This window comes from Anopheles merus, chromosome 3R (genome assembly GCF_017562075.2).
Source record: "Anopheles merus strain MAF chromosome 3R, AmerM5.1, whole genome shotgun sequence".
NCBI lineage: Eukaryota > Metazoa > Arthropoda > Insecta > Diptera > Culicidae > Anopheles > Anopheles merus.
Window position 1 is genome coordinate 8,773,553 of NC_054084.1, and position 15,032 is coordinate 8,788,584.

Consider the following 15,032-nt stretch of genomic DNA (forward strand, 5'->3'; position numbering starts at 1 on the left):
CCAGCTGAACGGATTCCACTTCGACAAGTGTGACGAAGAGGTGGCGACCGCATTCTCCGTGTACTGTGGCATCAGTATTATGCACGCGCTGGTGCACAAACAGGTCCAGAAAGCCGAGGCACGCTACAAGCTATCCCAGGAGCTGCTTCTCTACCACATGAAGGTAAAACCATCATCTCGTTCCGAGATCAATGTGCCCCCTCATTTCACCATCATCCTCTCACTACATCCTGCTTACTACAGGTACCGGATACGGAGGTGAACCACACACTGGAAGCGGTGAAGGAACCGGACCGGGAGCAGGACGAGCTGTACCGTACGTTTCCGCGCTTTGACTTCTGCCCGCGGGATGTGAAGGATCATGCCCTTTCGGTGCAGCTGGCGATGCGAATGTTCTACGATCTGAACTTTGTCGGCAGCTTCAAGATACACGAGTACAAGCTCGCCCGGTTTGTGCTGCTGGTGCAGAAGGGCTACCGGGACACGCCGTACCACAACTGGTGGCATGCCTTCTCCGTTGCGCACTTTGCCTACTCGCTCATGATGAATCTACGGCTGATTGAGCGCGGCATTATCACGTAAGGCATTTGACTGGGTTGGCGTTGCTTGCAAAGTGCATTAACCCACCGTTTCATCTGCTGCCCCGTTACAGGAAGATGCAGGGCTTCTCGTTTCTGATAGCGGCCTTCTGTCACGATCTGGATCATCGGGGCATTAGCAACTCGTACCAGACGCAAACGAGCAGCCCGCTCGCCCGGCTGTACAGCAGCGAGGGAAGCGTGAACGAGCGCCACCATCTGTCGCAAGCGATCTGCATCCTGAACGACTCGAGCAGCAAAATCCTGGACGGGCTGTCGACGACCGAGTTCAAGGAGTGTATCGATTATTTGCGCGAGCTGATACTGGCCACCGATTTGGCGAACCATTTCCGCATACTGCCCCGCCTGAAGAAGCTGCGCGCGGAGTATCTGACGGAGGGTTCGAATCAGCGGCTGCTGCTGTCGCTCATGATCACGTGCTGCGATCTGAACGATCAGATCAAATCCTGGAAAACGGTGCAACATGTGGCGGTTAGTATTTTTTTTGCATTTTAAATTGTCCTTTAAGACGTATAATAATATATGTACCTTTCCATTGAATAGCACCTCGTGTACGCGGAGTTCTTTGCCGAGGGAGACCTCGAGAAGCAGATGGGGCTGCGACCGAACGCCATGATGGATCGCAAGAAGGCGTGCATTCCGATGCTGCAGATCGAGTTTCTCACCACCGTCATACGGCCGACGTTTGAGATATTGGTGCAAATCTTCCCCGAAACTGGTTCCTTCCTGGACACGATCGATAGCAATCGCGAACAGTGGGAAAGGGTCCGCAACCGGGCCGCCCAACAGGGCAATGGGAGTGAGACCGGCGGCAATGGTGCATCGGAACCGTGCAATGGGTGCAACGCGACGGCCGAATGTTGTGATTTTACCTGCTACACACAGGTGAACGATTGAGGAGAGGGAAGCGACCGTGCTCGGACGGGGATTGCAGCAGCAATACGCGAGAGACTAATGGGTACAATGGGGGAGTAAAGCAAGACAATTTTAATTTATTTGACAGTATTTGTACTAGCATTGTTATTTTACACAAACACACACAGTCACCTGATATCGTCGAAACAGTTCGGTTTTGCAGAAGTGCAGGACACACCACACCACACATCCCAGATAGCTTACATTCACTCGAAAGATCGCATACATAACTTTCCTTCTTGCAGGAGAGATTAAAGATTGTTTGCTGGCAAACAGATCGTTAATGCTTGTTTTTTTTTTCTTTTGTACAACTAACGCTCGCACACACAATTACCTTTAATCTTAAATCGCACAATAATAAAACCCCCGGATACGTCACAACGATACCAAAGCATTTACGGGATTCGTCTGCGGCCGCGCGTGTCTCTCACTCTCTCTCTATCACTCTCTCAATACACTTTCGTTGTTCGGTTGCGTACGACGTCACGAAAATACACAAAAAAGTAGCGGGAAAAAACAACTAGCTTTTAGGTGGTAGGAGCAGGTGCAAGCAGCAGGCACAACAGGATAGAGTAGAATTTAAACAGTGTTGTCTCACAACCTATAGGAGGTTCGACCTGGCCATAATGTTTCTTGGGTGCTGTGACCGATGAACCGCGTTGAAAGGGAAGAGGAATAATGTTCCGAGGGATTTCGAAATGTGTTTAGCTACAGGATAGGAAAGCAAAGCAAAAAGAAAGCCATTGTGAAGAGGGCGCATAAAAGGAAAACTGTTTTCGTGGAAATATTTAGATGTAGAATAAACCAAAATAACTTCGAACTAAACACTAAGCTTTGAATTTGCTGTGCATGATTATTTGGGAAGTATAATATCACAATTAATATACTAACACATTTCGCGGCTCCGTTTTATACAGCGTTATGATGCTGTGTGCTTTATTTTCTTTATTTATTTTTTTTTTCAAGGATTTGTTGTGCCTCACAAACACACTCTACTGTTTACAAAGATGTTTCTTATTGTATTGAGATGTTACTGCTTTTCTCATCCGGGTTTGATCCCGATTTGAAAAACCCTGCCGCCGGTTATGGTCATTTTCCTTTCCTGTCGCGTATTAGTTATTGGAACGCATAAATAAATATTAACACATTTATAAGAGCGCATTTAAATGTAATTCGTCAACGTTTTTCAGAAGTAGACATTGATGTTGGGCTACAAACAACATAAATATGTGTTTTATAATTCCTTACTACGATGGAACATCACTTCACTAAGGAATAGTTAAGTCACGAAGTGTGTGGTTATTGTGTGTGAGTGTTGTGTCTTATAGAAAGATTCAGTTATGATTATCCTTACAAAAGGATAGTAATAGAGTTAATAATTGTCAATTAATGCATGCCTCGGTGAGCTTTTCTCCGTCTGTCTCTGTTCTTTTCTCCCTCAATTAGAGATTACAGCCAGCTGTACGATCTTCGTTGTTGTTGTGGTTGCATATTCACGTACACTTCCGCAATGTACGTGATGCGATCTGTGTAACTAGTGGTCAAGGAATGGTTCAGCATTGTAGTAACACAGACCGTCGGGATCGGTTAGTGCGAGCTGTGTCAAGTCAAGATACGCGTCCAGAGTCGAGTAGCGTACCATAGCCACGGTTAGATTGTTCGCACTCGTTTAATCCGAGCGCGGGGTGAGATTGTTTTCCTTCGGCTGCAGCAGCTCCTCCACGATGCAGTCCACCATCTCGCGTAGCGTTGCCTTCGAACCGTTCCAGTCACTAAAATATAATGAAAAATCGCATTACAATCATTGAAGCACCCTGTGGCGTATGTATACCGCTGCTCGAAAACTGCTCGAATCACCCTCGACCTGAGCTTTCCAGTAGCTGTTGCATGCCAGCGCAGCAGCTTGCAAGCAATACCACCGAACCGTTCAAACTTACCGTTGCCCCGGCTGTGCACACATTTCGGCGTAATACTTAATTTTCGGCTCGGTGCCGCTCGTACGCAGCGTCACGACGGCACCATTTTCAAACGAGAACGTTATCATCTGCGAGCTCTTGCTCGTCGGCAGCACCGCACGGCCATCCGGTTGGGAAGAATCGTACCCGGTGGTCAGATCCCGTACGTCCGCTATCTTAAACCGACCGGCACCGACCGTCTGGGGGTAGTTTTCATCCTGTTGCGCATCGCGGGCCGGGCCCATGTTGCGGATACGCTTGAAGATACGCTCCATCACCGGTGGCTCGTAGCAGAAGTGATACGAAGCGAGTGTACAGTGAAAGCCGTAGATGTCGTACAGTTCGTTCAGCTTGTCGGCAAGCGATTGGTTCGAGGTGGCACGCAGATAGCACGCCATCGTCGCCAGATGGCAGGCCGCACTGACGCCATCCTTGTCCAGTACGGTGGGCGAAAACATGAACCCGATCGCTTCCTCGAACGCAAACAGTACCGTTTTGCCCTGGGAGAGCAGTTCCACCGATTTATTACCTACAAAAGAACAAAAAGAGAGCATGAATAAATGCGCTTTTGTCAGCAGAGCGCACTTAATTGACTAATGGAGAGCAAGAGCGTACTCGCGCTGCTAATAAAATTAGTTTAAAACTACAATCCCCATGAGCAGCAGCAGAAATATATCTTGCACGATTATCTTTCATTAACCGTTCCCCAGATCAAGCAAGCGTAATCTAATTAAACACTCAAGCTTGCTACACTAGCTCCGAATCGTACAAAGACACAAAGAGGCACGAGGCATTCTTACCCATCCACTTGAAGCCGGTCAGCGTTTCGATAAAGTTCAGTCCATCAACGTTCGCAATCGAGCGGCACATCTTGCTGCTTACCGTGCTCGCAATTAGATAGCAATCGGACAGACTCCGGTCCGGGTACTGCTCCCGGTAGCATCGTATAGCCCACCAGCCCAGCAGTGCGCCCAGCTCATTGCCACTGAAAACACGCCATTCACCTCTGTGGAATCCCGAAAAAAAAACAGAAAAGAAAGAGAACATTACAATAAGAAACAGTTGCACTCCCTTCTTCTTCTTCTTCTTCTTCTTCTCCCCTACTTACTTGGCATCCTTTTCAGCACAAGCCAACCGGTCCGCGTCCGGATCGTTAGCCAGTATCACGTCGCATCCGGTTTCGTTAGCGAGCTGCATCGACAGCACCAGGCTCGATTTGCCCTCCTCCGGGTTGGGGAACTTTACCGTCCGAAACTCGGGATCGGGATCGCGCTGCTCCGGCACCGCTACGACTGCCGGCAGCCGGGCACACTCGAACGCTTTCACAACGAACGGGTAGCCGACGCCGTGCATGGCCGAGTAGACGAAGCGCAGCGGGCTGGCTGCGTTGTAGTCCCGGATGAAGGGTTGCGGTACGTTCGCCTGCAGCTTGCGGAAGTACAGCTCCACCATCTGGTCGTACGGATCGTTAAGTTTGTCGGACAGCAGCAGCTCCAGGTTCCAGGACGATTCGAGCGGTCTGGCGCGGGTAGGAGAAGAGCTTTCGTTAGCTTGTTGCAATCATTTGGGGTGTAGTTTACAGTTCGAGTGGCGGTTTTGAGGGATGCCAGAAAGCAAGACCACTTATATTACTTTCTGTTTGCCTTCTGATACAACGCAGACCATACAAAGAGTGGATACACAGTCCTTAAAGAATGGAATTTATGCTTTCATGAAAATTACAATTAAATGGACCACTTTCTCGCCGAATGGAAAACAATCAGTCCTCCTTTAGAATTGTGCTTTTCGTGAAAGGGTTCACCACACAACACACAAAACCATCACAAGATAGAGTTCGTATGACATTTACTTTTCTTCGTTGTGGTGGGATAGATGGGCTTGTGACAGAGACTAGTGAAACTCATGGTTGCATTCCTCATCATTCAACATCTTCGTTAGTTGGAAAAGCTTGCGGCCAACTTTCACAGACATAACTTTCTTGCCGTTGGCCATTCTGGATAGAAACCGACACCTTCCAAACAAACGCGTTGCTTCTGAGGGCGACATTACCACCACCCAGCCAACAACCTTGCCTAACACGAAGCAAACGAGATCCAAACGACACCTCTCTGTCGTGCTGTTTGCATACTTACAGGCGAAAACTATTTCAAACGCAATCCGCATCACAAGCTTTTATCAAACGTGTGACACTCTTTCTCTCTTTCAGCAGCGTTTGTCACCTTGGAACAGACAGCCTTCCCTTGGACCAGAGAGAGAGAGAGAGAGAGAGAGAGAGAGAGAGAGAGAGAGAGAGAGAGAGAGAGAGAGAGAGAGAGAGAGAGAGAGAGAGAGCAGAGCATTTCAAAACTAATTTCCAAAGTGCTGAAAATCCCATTCTACAATTAGTTCCTACGGTTTACTCGGTTCCTACAGTATCTCGGCGGGCGGCGGCTGAAAGCCACAGGAAATTTACGCTTCGTTTGATCTACGGCGAACGTCGTCATCGCAAAGAGGTGACCACCCCGTTTGCTTCCTGCTCTTCCTTTTTGCCATGGTGGGCTGCCACCACCATCAACGTTCGTGGTGGGCCTGCCCTGGCAGAACGTTGTCAAAGCTGATCCTTTTTTTTGTTGTACTCGTGGGATCAGGATACGGAAGGCAAACAGAGGCAGAAAAGGTGGCTAGCTGTTCTTTGGTTAGCATCAGCAAAATACAAAAAAGGGAAGAAACGGTTCACTTCAAGCCGTACCATAAGTTACTTTCGTCCTTTTTGACGCTTCTCACCAGCAATGGAATGGAAGGTAAAAGCAGCACCGGCAGCAGCTGGTAAAAGTTACAACGTACTCTGCACCTTAGCAAAGGCTGAAGATGGGATGAACGATGGTGGTGGTGGTTGTTGAATGTGCTTTTACTGCCGAGGCCGGTTAATGGTTTTGCACCGAAAGCACCGAGAGCGAGAGAGAGGGAGCGGGTATTACGTTTGCATTTCAATTAAAGTATTAGCTTTAATTCGGGGCTATGATTTACGTCCAGAAACCAGGCACACCGAAAGCGATCTCCATTCCCTTCCGTCCCTACTCTCTCCATAATAGACTTGTTTTTCATGTGTTACAAGCACCACTTAATAAATCATCATTTTAAATAGTTTACCCTTCCTCAATTTTAGTGGTGGCACTCAAAAAGGGGCGAAAGGTTGGTATCATCATCCAGTTACTTACTCCAAATTCTCCATAATTGATGTTTGTATGTTTTTGTCGTGCGGTGGTATGATCTGCGCACTGTTCGTCCAGTACACCTTGTAGCCGTTGTCTTCCTTCGGGTTGTGGGACGCCGTCACCATGATGCCGGCCAGACACTTGAGCTCGAGCACGGCGAACGGCACGAACGGTGTCGCGACCGTGCGGCTGTACAGCCAGACCGGAATGTTTTCGTGCAGAAAGACGCAAGCACTTAGCTCAGCAAATCTAGAATCGGGGCATAGAATATAACGTTTAGGTAAGGTTAGTTTTAGTTTGTGGCAAGACCGTAATGGGGAGACACTTTTAAACAGCTAACCAAATACAAGTGACAACTTAGTATGTTTAATTATTTGCTGTGGCTGCTTCTGCTTCTGAGTGAAGCAGAAAGTCGGCTTGCATGGATAAGTAAGCAATCGGTAAACGGGTTCTTGTTCTATAAGAAATAGCCGGCACAATATTAAACACACGTGGCTTTGCAGCTCTTTCTAGAATAGTCTCTGATGACAACATAACTCTGCCATTTTCCCGGCACAAAATTAGTAACGAATCGGTATAGTCACAATGCTCAAGAGGACATTCACCGAGCACATAAAGGATGCATGCTTCAGTGGGCTAATTTTCCAGAGTTAGCTCACAAAGCCGTCTCTACTAGTTCATTTGTTCGGTTGCTAGCACGTTTGATGTTACTAGTGGAACGATGGTAGAAGCACAACGTCCTCGTCGTCGGCGTCGTCTTGGTCACTGATCTACTTGCAGGAACTTCCAGGAAACGTCTAAAATCCACCATCCTTTCCAAATCCTCCTAAACATACACACTCACACACATACACACACACTGGTTCACTTCCGTACCTTTTGCTGTTGTACCGCCCGTCGTACCCCAGCACCACGCCCCGCGAACGGTCCTCCGCCGACGGGTAGCACTGTAGCAAGTACTTGGCCAATCCTTGCGCCGACTGTATGACCACCAGATCGTTCATCGCATTAAACCCGGCCTGCATCACGCCGCGCAGCCCGGCCGTACCGAAGGTGAGCCGCTGCAGCAACCGGTCCCCGAGCACCTTCCACTCACTGCGCCGTGCCAGCTCGCGTACCTCCTCCAAAGTCTTTTCATTCTGTGTGTGTGTGTGGGGGGTAAAAAAGTGACATAAAATGTTGGTTGTTCGGTTAAAAAAAAACACACAGTGCAAATCCAAATCCAGCGTGAACATTGCACTGCTATCTGCTTCACTTACCTTATCCCAGCGCAACCATTCGGCTATTCGTTGGTTCAGCTCAGCGGAACCCGAATCAAACTCCATCCTTTTGTTCACGGGCGAAAAGCGAGCGCGGTGGAAGAAGCGGTTGTGCGGTTTCGCCGCGTTCACAGCAAGTTTGATATGCCGATGGATTATGGTCCCCGGGTATTTGCTCGTTCACGTCCGCTTCGTGAATCGTGCGATGGTACTCTGTGTGCAGTCAGGCGATGGTTAATCCCACACGAATTTCGGGCTCGATCTGACCAACGGCAGCAGCAGTAGCACCAGTGTCGCTTGGGTATGGTGTATGTGTGCCTTCTTGTTCAACACACGGGGACGCGCGATGCTACTCACGATTAGAGCCGTGTTTTGCAGAACTGAAAATAAATAACGTCAAGTTAAACACATCGGAACAGATTAGAAATTGTGTCCGTCTTTGGATCGTCGCTGTCAGCGTGTGGCGGTGGGCAATAAATTTGAAACGATGTTCACTCTGTCCCTCTCATTCGCTCCCCTTCTCTCTTCCTCTCTTATCAATAGTACGTTCGTTTACGCTCACAGATTGCAAAAAACGATGAGACGCTCGCGATCGCGATGGAAACGTTTATGGGAGGACACAGGCTGAACGAGCATAAAACAATTTTGGGCGGTGTGTGTGTCTTACTGCCTGGACACAATTGATATAGACACTTCGTCCCGGCACAGTTGTATAAACCGGCGGCAATTCCGTGTTTTTTTTGTTGCTCCGCTTAAGCGCGATAATGCGCTTATCAAATTTGCGCCTCAATCGTAGGTATTATGTCGACACACCGTCCCCTGGGGTGCCCGCTTTTGGAACGGTGGGATGAACGCGCATCACCTTCAAGAAGGCCGTCGAACGACGGGTAGCATAACGATTAATCATACCAACTGGCCACGATTCAATGTCAAGAGCGGCCACGATAGGGCCACCAGTTCACGAGAGGTCGTTACGGCGTCTTAAATATGGTACACAATGGTTATACACAATCGTTTACAACTAACGTTCACTGACTTGTTCAATTGAATGCATTTTTCCTATGCAAGTTGTGCAATTTACACCCCAAACAAATGCGATTCCTCGCGTGCAAATGAAGCACTTTTCAAGCATCTGTAACTGCAGGGAACTCTTTTTCTATCAAACGTGCAAAGAAAGTGTGCGGTGAAGTTGGATTTGAAATTTAAATTGAATTTTTTCCCTCACAGCTGCTTTTCAGATGCCCAGCCCAGCCAGCTGAGCCAATCGTTTGTTCGCGAAAAAAAACGCCGCCACTATAAAAGGAAGGTACAACTTTTCTCCCGCTGTACAGTAAACTAATTTCAACTATCGACTAGTACGGAGAAACTACAGCTCACGAACTGGTAATCATGAGAATCTGCTGCGTCGCACTCATCGGGCTGTTGTTGTGCTCTATGCAGGGCGTCATAGCCAACGGTGAGTGGGGGGTGCGGGTGATAGAGGAAAACGTTGCTGCGGGGAAAACTCATATCTAATAGAACAAACCCTGTTGCGTCCGTTACAGATCCACAAGATGCACTGGGTGCTTGCAGTGGTAATTTGTTTGGTCTGCTTATGACACGACTTCAGCAGATGGTCGAGGACTTTACAGCGTGCCAGGAAGCGACTGCCAACGATCCTCAACACGATTGCAGCGATAGTATACAGCGTGCAAAGGTTGATCTGCAGCAGCAGTTGGTTAATTACAGTTACTGTACTAAAAATATACAATAATTGAAGGTGTTGCTGTTAGTCTATTAAAACATGATGTGTAATAAACGATTATGTCCAGAATATTTTACTTTAAATTTCATTATTTTCTTTGCGGACCGATGCTATTGAAAATCACGATATTATAATCAATATAGCACTAAGATTTCACCTATTTACCGAACAATATCACATCGTTGTACAAATTTATTCGTATATTGACTTCTGCATGTTATATCCACTCAGCAATTTGATTTTGAAAGATCGAGAATAATATTTTAAATATCAGGCAATTTACTGGGCCTCTATCGTGCAATGTTCTTCGAATGATGTAGCCAATTACAGGTACTTAATTAAAGTAATCCACCGTACACGTATTTTCCCACGGAGCTTTGGACGAAAATGGTACAAAATCACGTCTACCCAAAACCATACATAGTGCAACATGCATCATACATAATATAACAAACGTGTACCTTAACGAAACCCTCTTAGCCGCGTTCGAGAGGAAGATGCTCAGAAGGATACTTGGCCCCGTATGTGTGGAAGGACAATGGAGGATCCGCTACAATGAGGAGCTATACGAGATGCACGGCGACCTCACTTTCGTGCCGCGTAAGCTCGCCAGGCTCCGGTGGGCTGACCATGTTGTACGCATGGAAACGGACGACCCAGCCCGTAAAGTCTATTTAGGCCGATCACAAGGACAGAGGAGGCGTGGCATGCCCAAATTGAGGTGGCAAGATGGCATGGAGGCGTCCGCTGGCGTTCGATGGCATGAAGGCGCGATACCGTGAGCGATTTCGGACACTCCTGAGGCAGGCCAAGACCGCAAAGCGGTTGTAGCGCAGGATAAGTAAGTAAGTACCTTTACACATAAACTTTAAACAAACTTGATTACCTAAAGTCTTGCAACGATTTGCCCGTTCAAAAGAGCCAATTTACATCCACAAACCGCATTTCATTAAAAACCATATTTCATTTACATTGCACTGGCCAAGCGACAAGCGTGCATGACGCACAGGTGGCAATCGAGTAAAAACAAGCAGAAATAAGTGACAAATTAATTTCAGATTAAAAATACATTTGTTCTGTGTGCCCAGCTGTACAGTGTTTTACTTTCATGTTGCGCAAAACTCTGTGTGTAAGGCACGTATAAAATGAATGGCACTACTTTCCATCGGCCAGCACTTAGCCGACAGCGACCGGGAAAAGAAACTCATCAACACAACCAGAAGCGTCTCTAATCATGAGATTCTTGTCCGTCTTGACTGTTGGACTGTTGGTTTGGGTCGGAGTGTTTGCAACCGTAAACGCGGAAGGTATATTTTACAAATAAGGATATAATGCTTTCAGTTAAATAAAGATAAAATTCCCGTTCTTACTTTTAGACCCCCGTACCGAGCTGATAGGTTGCGGCAGTGTTTTGTTTCACCTGGCAGCGAATCGGCTGTCCCTTCAGCTTGAAGAATTTGCTGTCTGTAAGCGGTCAAACCCTGGCTACGATTGCAGCGACAGTATTCACCGGGCAATTAGCGACCTTCAGCAGGGGCTGTTTGACTTCAACCACTGTACAAAGGATATTCGCTAGCAATGCTTAAAAGCTAACCTTTTTATCATCTACTTAGTACGAACACGTGTAAAATTTGCCCTCAGAAAAGGTGCGAAAAAGTAAAAAATAAATACTACAACGCACTTTTCAAAACGTCAATTAGCTTCTACGGAGCGTGCGGCTAAAGATCCGCCGCCGTGCGCCCACATCAATCAACCAGCAAACGCTCATTAATTTCTTTTCAATTACTGCTGCTGCTGCTGCTGCCAATTATTTCTCATCGTCACCATTGGCCGGGGGATGGCGTCTTGTACGGTGTAAAACACGGCCCACTGCTCATGTTTTCACGGCTGTCGTTTTGTGCTCGTTCTCCTCCGCCTTCCATACGGTTTCATAATTACTTATGTTCTGCTCGAGCAGAGGAAGGATGAAAGAGAAGAGCTGATCAATTAATCAGACAGGCCCGACTGGGTGGATGAGCTTGGGCTGGGCTTGGGCCTCATTTATCATAACATTTTCCACCCGGACAGCTTTTTGAAGTGAGGAGGGACAGCTCTGCCAACACAAACACACATAGAAGGCTTCAGGACAAATGGAAAGAAGGTCCACAAAATGGACGTAATGTAAAAAAGACAGTCTTCGTGAAGCAGGGTACCGCTTTGTTTCGCACTAAACCCTCAACAAAATGCAGCCAAGCGCTTTCGTTTGCATTCATTAGCAAACGTCCCAGCAACGTCCTAAAGTCCCAAAGTTGATGACGGCACACCGACAGACGCAGGACGTTTTCTTTTTAAAGGTCAGCTCGCAACTGCCTTAACAGCTTTCGGTTTCATTCGTACTCGTCCTGCTCCTCCCCCCGGAAAAAGCTTAACTTTAGAAAGATGACAAAGCGCTACTGTTATGTACACGGAGCGTCAGGCCCACTCGAGATTGGGAAAAGATGGAGCGAATTTAAGAGATTAAATCATGCCTCCTTCATGGCCGTAGGTCGTGATTTCATTCCCAACGGATTTTGGCAATGCGCGCTGCCGACGGTTGATAAAATGCTAAATTGGCAAGAAAATTCAAAACACAAGCACAAGCGACTCGGGAAAGGTTAAGTCAAAGTAAATAAAAATCGTTTCTCTTTACTTTATCTGTTTACAGAGCAAAGCAGAGTCCCTGAGGTAGATAAGAAGAGAAAACGTTTTCTTCCTGGCGAACATACTGTGACTCTGAAGAAAGACATGACTGGCTTTCTATCAGAGTAAATAGACGGCTGTGTGAGCCATTTGAATTTATTCAAATAAGTCAATAGATCGAAATTGATTTGAGCTTTAGCTCAATTACAACCCACAAACAGCAGGGCTCCTTTCACTTTGTTTTTGGGCAATTTAATACACGTTTTCCCGTGAGACTACCAAACTCAAGATATTACTTATCTCTTTCATCTTCAACCACGGGCCTACGGGCATCGACCAGAGATCCATTTGAAGAAGATACTTCTGCTATAACGACCCTGCTCTATTATTCATGCAGAAACCACCTCTTTCCTGAGCAATGACGAAGTAACGACAAAAAAGTAGCCTAAACTCTTGTACCGTTTGACTAGGCTCTTGACTGGGCTAACAATTTGATAAGGGAGACAGCAACATTTGACAGCAAAAAAACAAGTAAATACAGACGCATGTTATGTGGCAACAACGTTCATTCCGTTACATGTACTGTTATTAAGCCGAACATTGTGATAAGCATCCATTTAAGGTAGAAGAAAAAAGGACAGCAGACAAAAAAGCCGATCAACATCATGCAAATGGGCTACAATGTACGCCATTCCCAGAACGATGAGCCGAACACTTTTATTCTGATATACCCGGTCAACTTTTAAAGGTGACGTTTACCGGCCCCAAAAGGTTAGCTTCGTGGGAAACACACGATCTAATTCCCTTATTCCCTTACGGCTTATTTTCACCGTCCCGATATTGCGTTCCGTCGAAGTGTGCAAATATTCTAGGAGGGAACAAGGTACAAGCATTTTGTTCAACCAACAAGAAAGACGTTTGAGCAACATTGTGGCCGTTTCAAAAGTAGGTCGAAAATAAGATAGGCGAAACAAAGCTACAATACAAGAAAAAGAACACTTGATAAAATTTCAATTGGAAGTTCTGAGAAGTACGTGAACGTTTTCATTCCGTACGCCTTGGTGTGATGATCCTTCTGTGTGGTAGCAGTGCTTGAGTTCGAATTCAATTCCAATCAATACTTGATACCGTTCCAGGTGGCACAAGGTGAAGTTTCGGTGTGTCGGTGCAAATAAAAATGGAAATTGGGCACTAAAGGTAGGATCAAATGATGATTTAACGCCATGAATAGAGGAAGCACACTTCAAGGTTGATCGATCAAAAGAGAAAAGAGAGAAACAAATAAAATGAACAAAAGGTTACAAAAATAAACCAACATCTTCAGGCGCCCCACTATTATTAGGCTTGTGACAGTTTAGCTCTGCCGGCGATAACATTACCACCTTTGGGGCTGGAAAATTAATGATCAATTTGCGTGATACCATTTCCACAAACTTGCCTTTGTCATTCACTGTTGCTTTGTATCATCATCAACGGCAAGGATCAACTGGGATGGAAGAAAAAGTTAAAGTCCTAAATAAAGAACCCGGTCCCGGACAGTCATCGTCATAAATCACAAATCCTCCATGTCGTCCATCCAGCCCCATTTCCAGCTGATGGGAGGGCGGTAATGGGGCCAAATCCTTGCGACGTGACATGAGATCATTGCTACCGTTCTACGGCCAAAAAAAAAACAATGCGTAGAGGAAGAAGGGGCAGGGAAAAATGGCAACCAATAATATCAAACGCACAAAGAGACCCCGGCTCACGGTGCCATGTTTTTGCTACCCAACAAAACAACCACCTCTACTGTAGGTGTTTGTTGGGCCACGCTAATCTCCTCACACTATCACCGTATCCCGTGTCACTAATGCGTACGTTTTGTTGAATGTTTTGTTTACCCAACGGCCGTACCACCTTCACACACACATACAAAACACCCATCGAAGAGCGTCCCTCGGGGTGAAACGATTCGCTCGGTCTTTCGCGACCACACTAACACGCACACACATGCCCGTTTCGGTACAGTATACAGTAACGGCTGTCACCCGAATATGCGTACTGTGCTGTCTGCTGTTTCAGCTGGTATCCGGTTTTGACAGATGGCCAGCTTTGGGTTCTTAGTGGACATCCCCTGTCCATTTGCATCATTGCAGCGATGCCACGATTTACACGTGTACTACGGCTACGAATGCATATGTGCGGTCCATTACCTTTCCGGGTTTCAAGTTCACGCGATCACCTAAACTGCGAACCACCGAACAGAGGAAGGCACGTTCAACTGATCACGCGGTACGAAAATGCCGCGCTCGGGCAACGAAAACAATTCGGCCTAATCTACACCCGACCCGACGATGGGTATTGATTTTCGCTGTATGCTTTTCATTTACCCGGTGTTGTGGAAGAGTAATGTGCTCAAAGCTAAACACAAATTGGTTTTCAAATTTGTTATGCATTCGTCAAGATCCTACAAGGAACTAAACACTGAAGTAAATACTCAATTTTGCAGAAAAGCAATTCCGATAAACAAACTGCACAGCCGGACCCACTGCACAACACCTCTAGGGAGATACGGGACCAGAAAACTAGCGTCTGTTTGCAGAGGCCGCAGTAAAAGTGCAGTGCAGTGTTTACCCGTGTGCTTTCCTCTCCGGTTTGCCGGGCATGCGCTGCTACACACTCCTAAGAGCGATTCGTTCGTATGTTTATGAATGGCAAACAGGCACCAC

At 46.8% G+C, this 15,032-nt stretch overlaps 4 protein-coding genes across 10 annotated transcripts in view; 3 read left to right on the top strand and 1 right to left on the bottom strand.

Annotated features, from left to right (window-relative positions):
- Window positions 1-2,084, top strand: part of LOC121595589 (cGMP-dependent 3',5'-cyclic phosphodiesterase-like) — a 43,198-nt gene extending 41,114 nt beyond the window's left edge. For all 4 annotated transcript variants that reach the window (XM_041919660.1, XM_041919661.1, XM_041919662.1 and 1 more), the window contains 4 exons: window positions 5-163; window positions 244-578; window positions 653-1,070; window positions 1,143-2,084. In XM_041919660.1, coding sequence (XP_041775594.1) covers window positions 5-163; window positions 244-578; window positions 653-1,070; window positions 1,143-1,496 — 1,266 coding nt within the window. In that variant the 3' untranslated portion in view covers window positions 1,497-2,084. The remainder of the gene's footprint in view (window positions 1-4; window positions 164-243; window positions 579-652; window positions 1,071-1,142) is intronic.
- Window positions 2,085-2,453: 369 nt separating this feature from the next.
- LOC121595590 (phosphoglucomutase-2) overlaps window positions 2,454-15,032 on the bottom strand; it is a 58,307-nt gene continuing 45,728 nt past the window's right edge. For 2 of the 4 annotated variants that reach the window (XM_041919666.1, XM_041919664.1), the window contains 7 exons: window positions 7,923-8,302; window positions 7,540-7,802; window positions 6,667-6,912; window positions 4,578-4,988; window positions 4,270-4,475; window positions 3,452-3,998; window positions 2,454-3,286 (listed from right to left, as the gene is read on the bottom strand). In XM_041919666.1, coding sequence (XP_041775600.1) covers window positions 3,184-3,286; window positions 3,452-3,998; window positions 4,270-4,475; window positions 4,578-4,988; window positions 6,667-6,912; window positions 7,540-7,802; window positions 7,923-7,988 — 1,842 coding nt within the window. In that variant the 5' untranslated portion in view covers window positions 7,989-8,302 and the 3' untranslated portion in view covers window positions 2,454-3,183. Of the gene's footprint in view, window positions 3,287-3,451; window positions 3,999-4,269; window positions 4,476-4,577; window positions 4,989-6,666; window positions 6,913-7,539; window positions 7,803-7,922; window positions 8,303-8,484; window positions 8,567-14,516; window positions 14,614-15,032 lie in introns of those variants that run through there. The other 2 variants (XM_041919665.1, XM_041919667.1) reach the window with 2 other exon arrangements.
- On the top strand, window positions 8,823-9,759 carry LOC121595601. The gene is made up of 3 exons (XM_041919682.1): window positions 8,823-8,912; window positions 9,150-9,378; window positions 9,467-9,759. Exons 2-3 carry the CDS (start codon window positions 9,312-9,314, stop codon window positions 9,673-9,675), a joined length of 276 nt encoding a protein of 91 aa, XP_041775616.1. The 5' UTR covers window positions 8,823-8,912; window positions 9,150-9,311; the 3' UTR covers window positions 9,676-9,759.
- Window positions 10,841-11,356, top strand: LOC121595602. Its single transcript, XM_041919685.1, has 2 exons — window positions 10,841-10,973; window positions 11,043-11,356. The coding sequence occupies exons 1-2, from the start codon at window positions 10,901-10,903 to the stop codon at window positions 11,240-11,242; spliced, it is 273 nt and encodes a 90-aa protein (XP_041775619.1). The 5' UTR covers window positions 10,841-10,900; the 3' UTR covers window positions 11,243-11,356.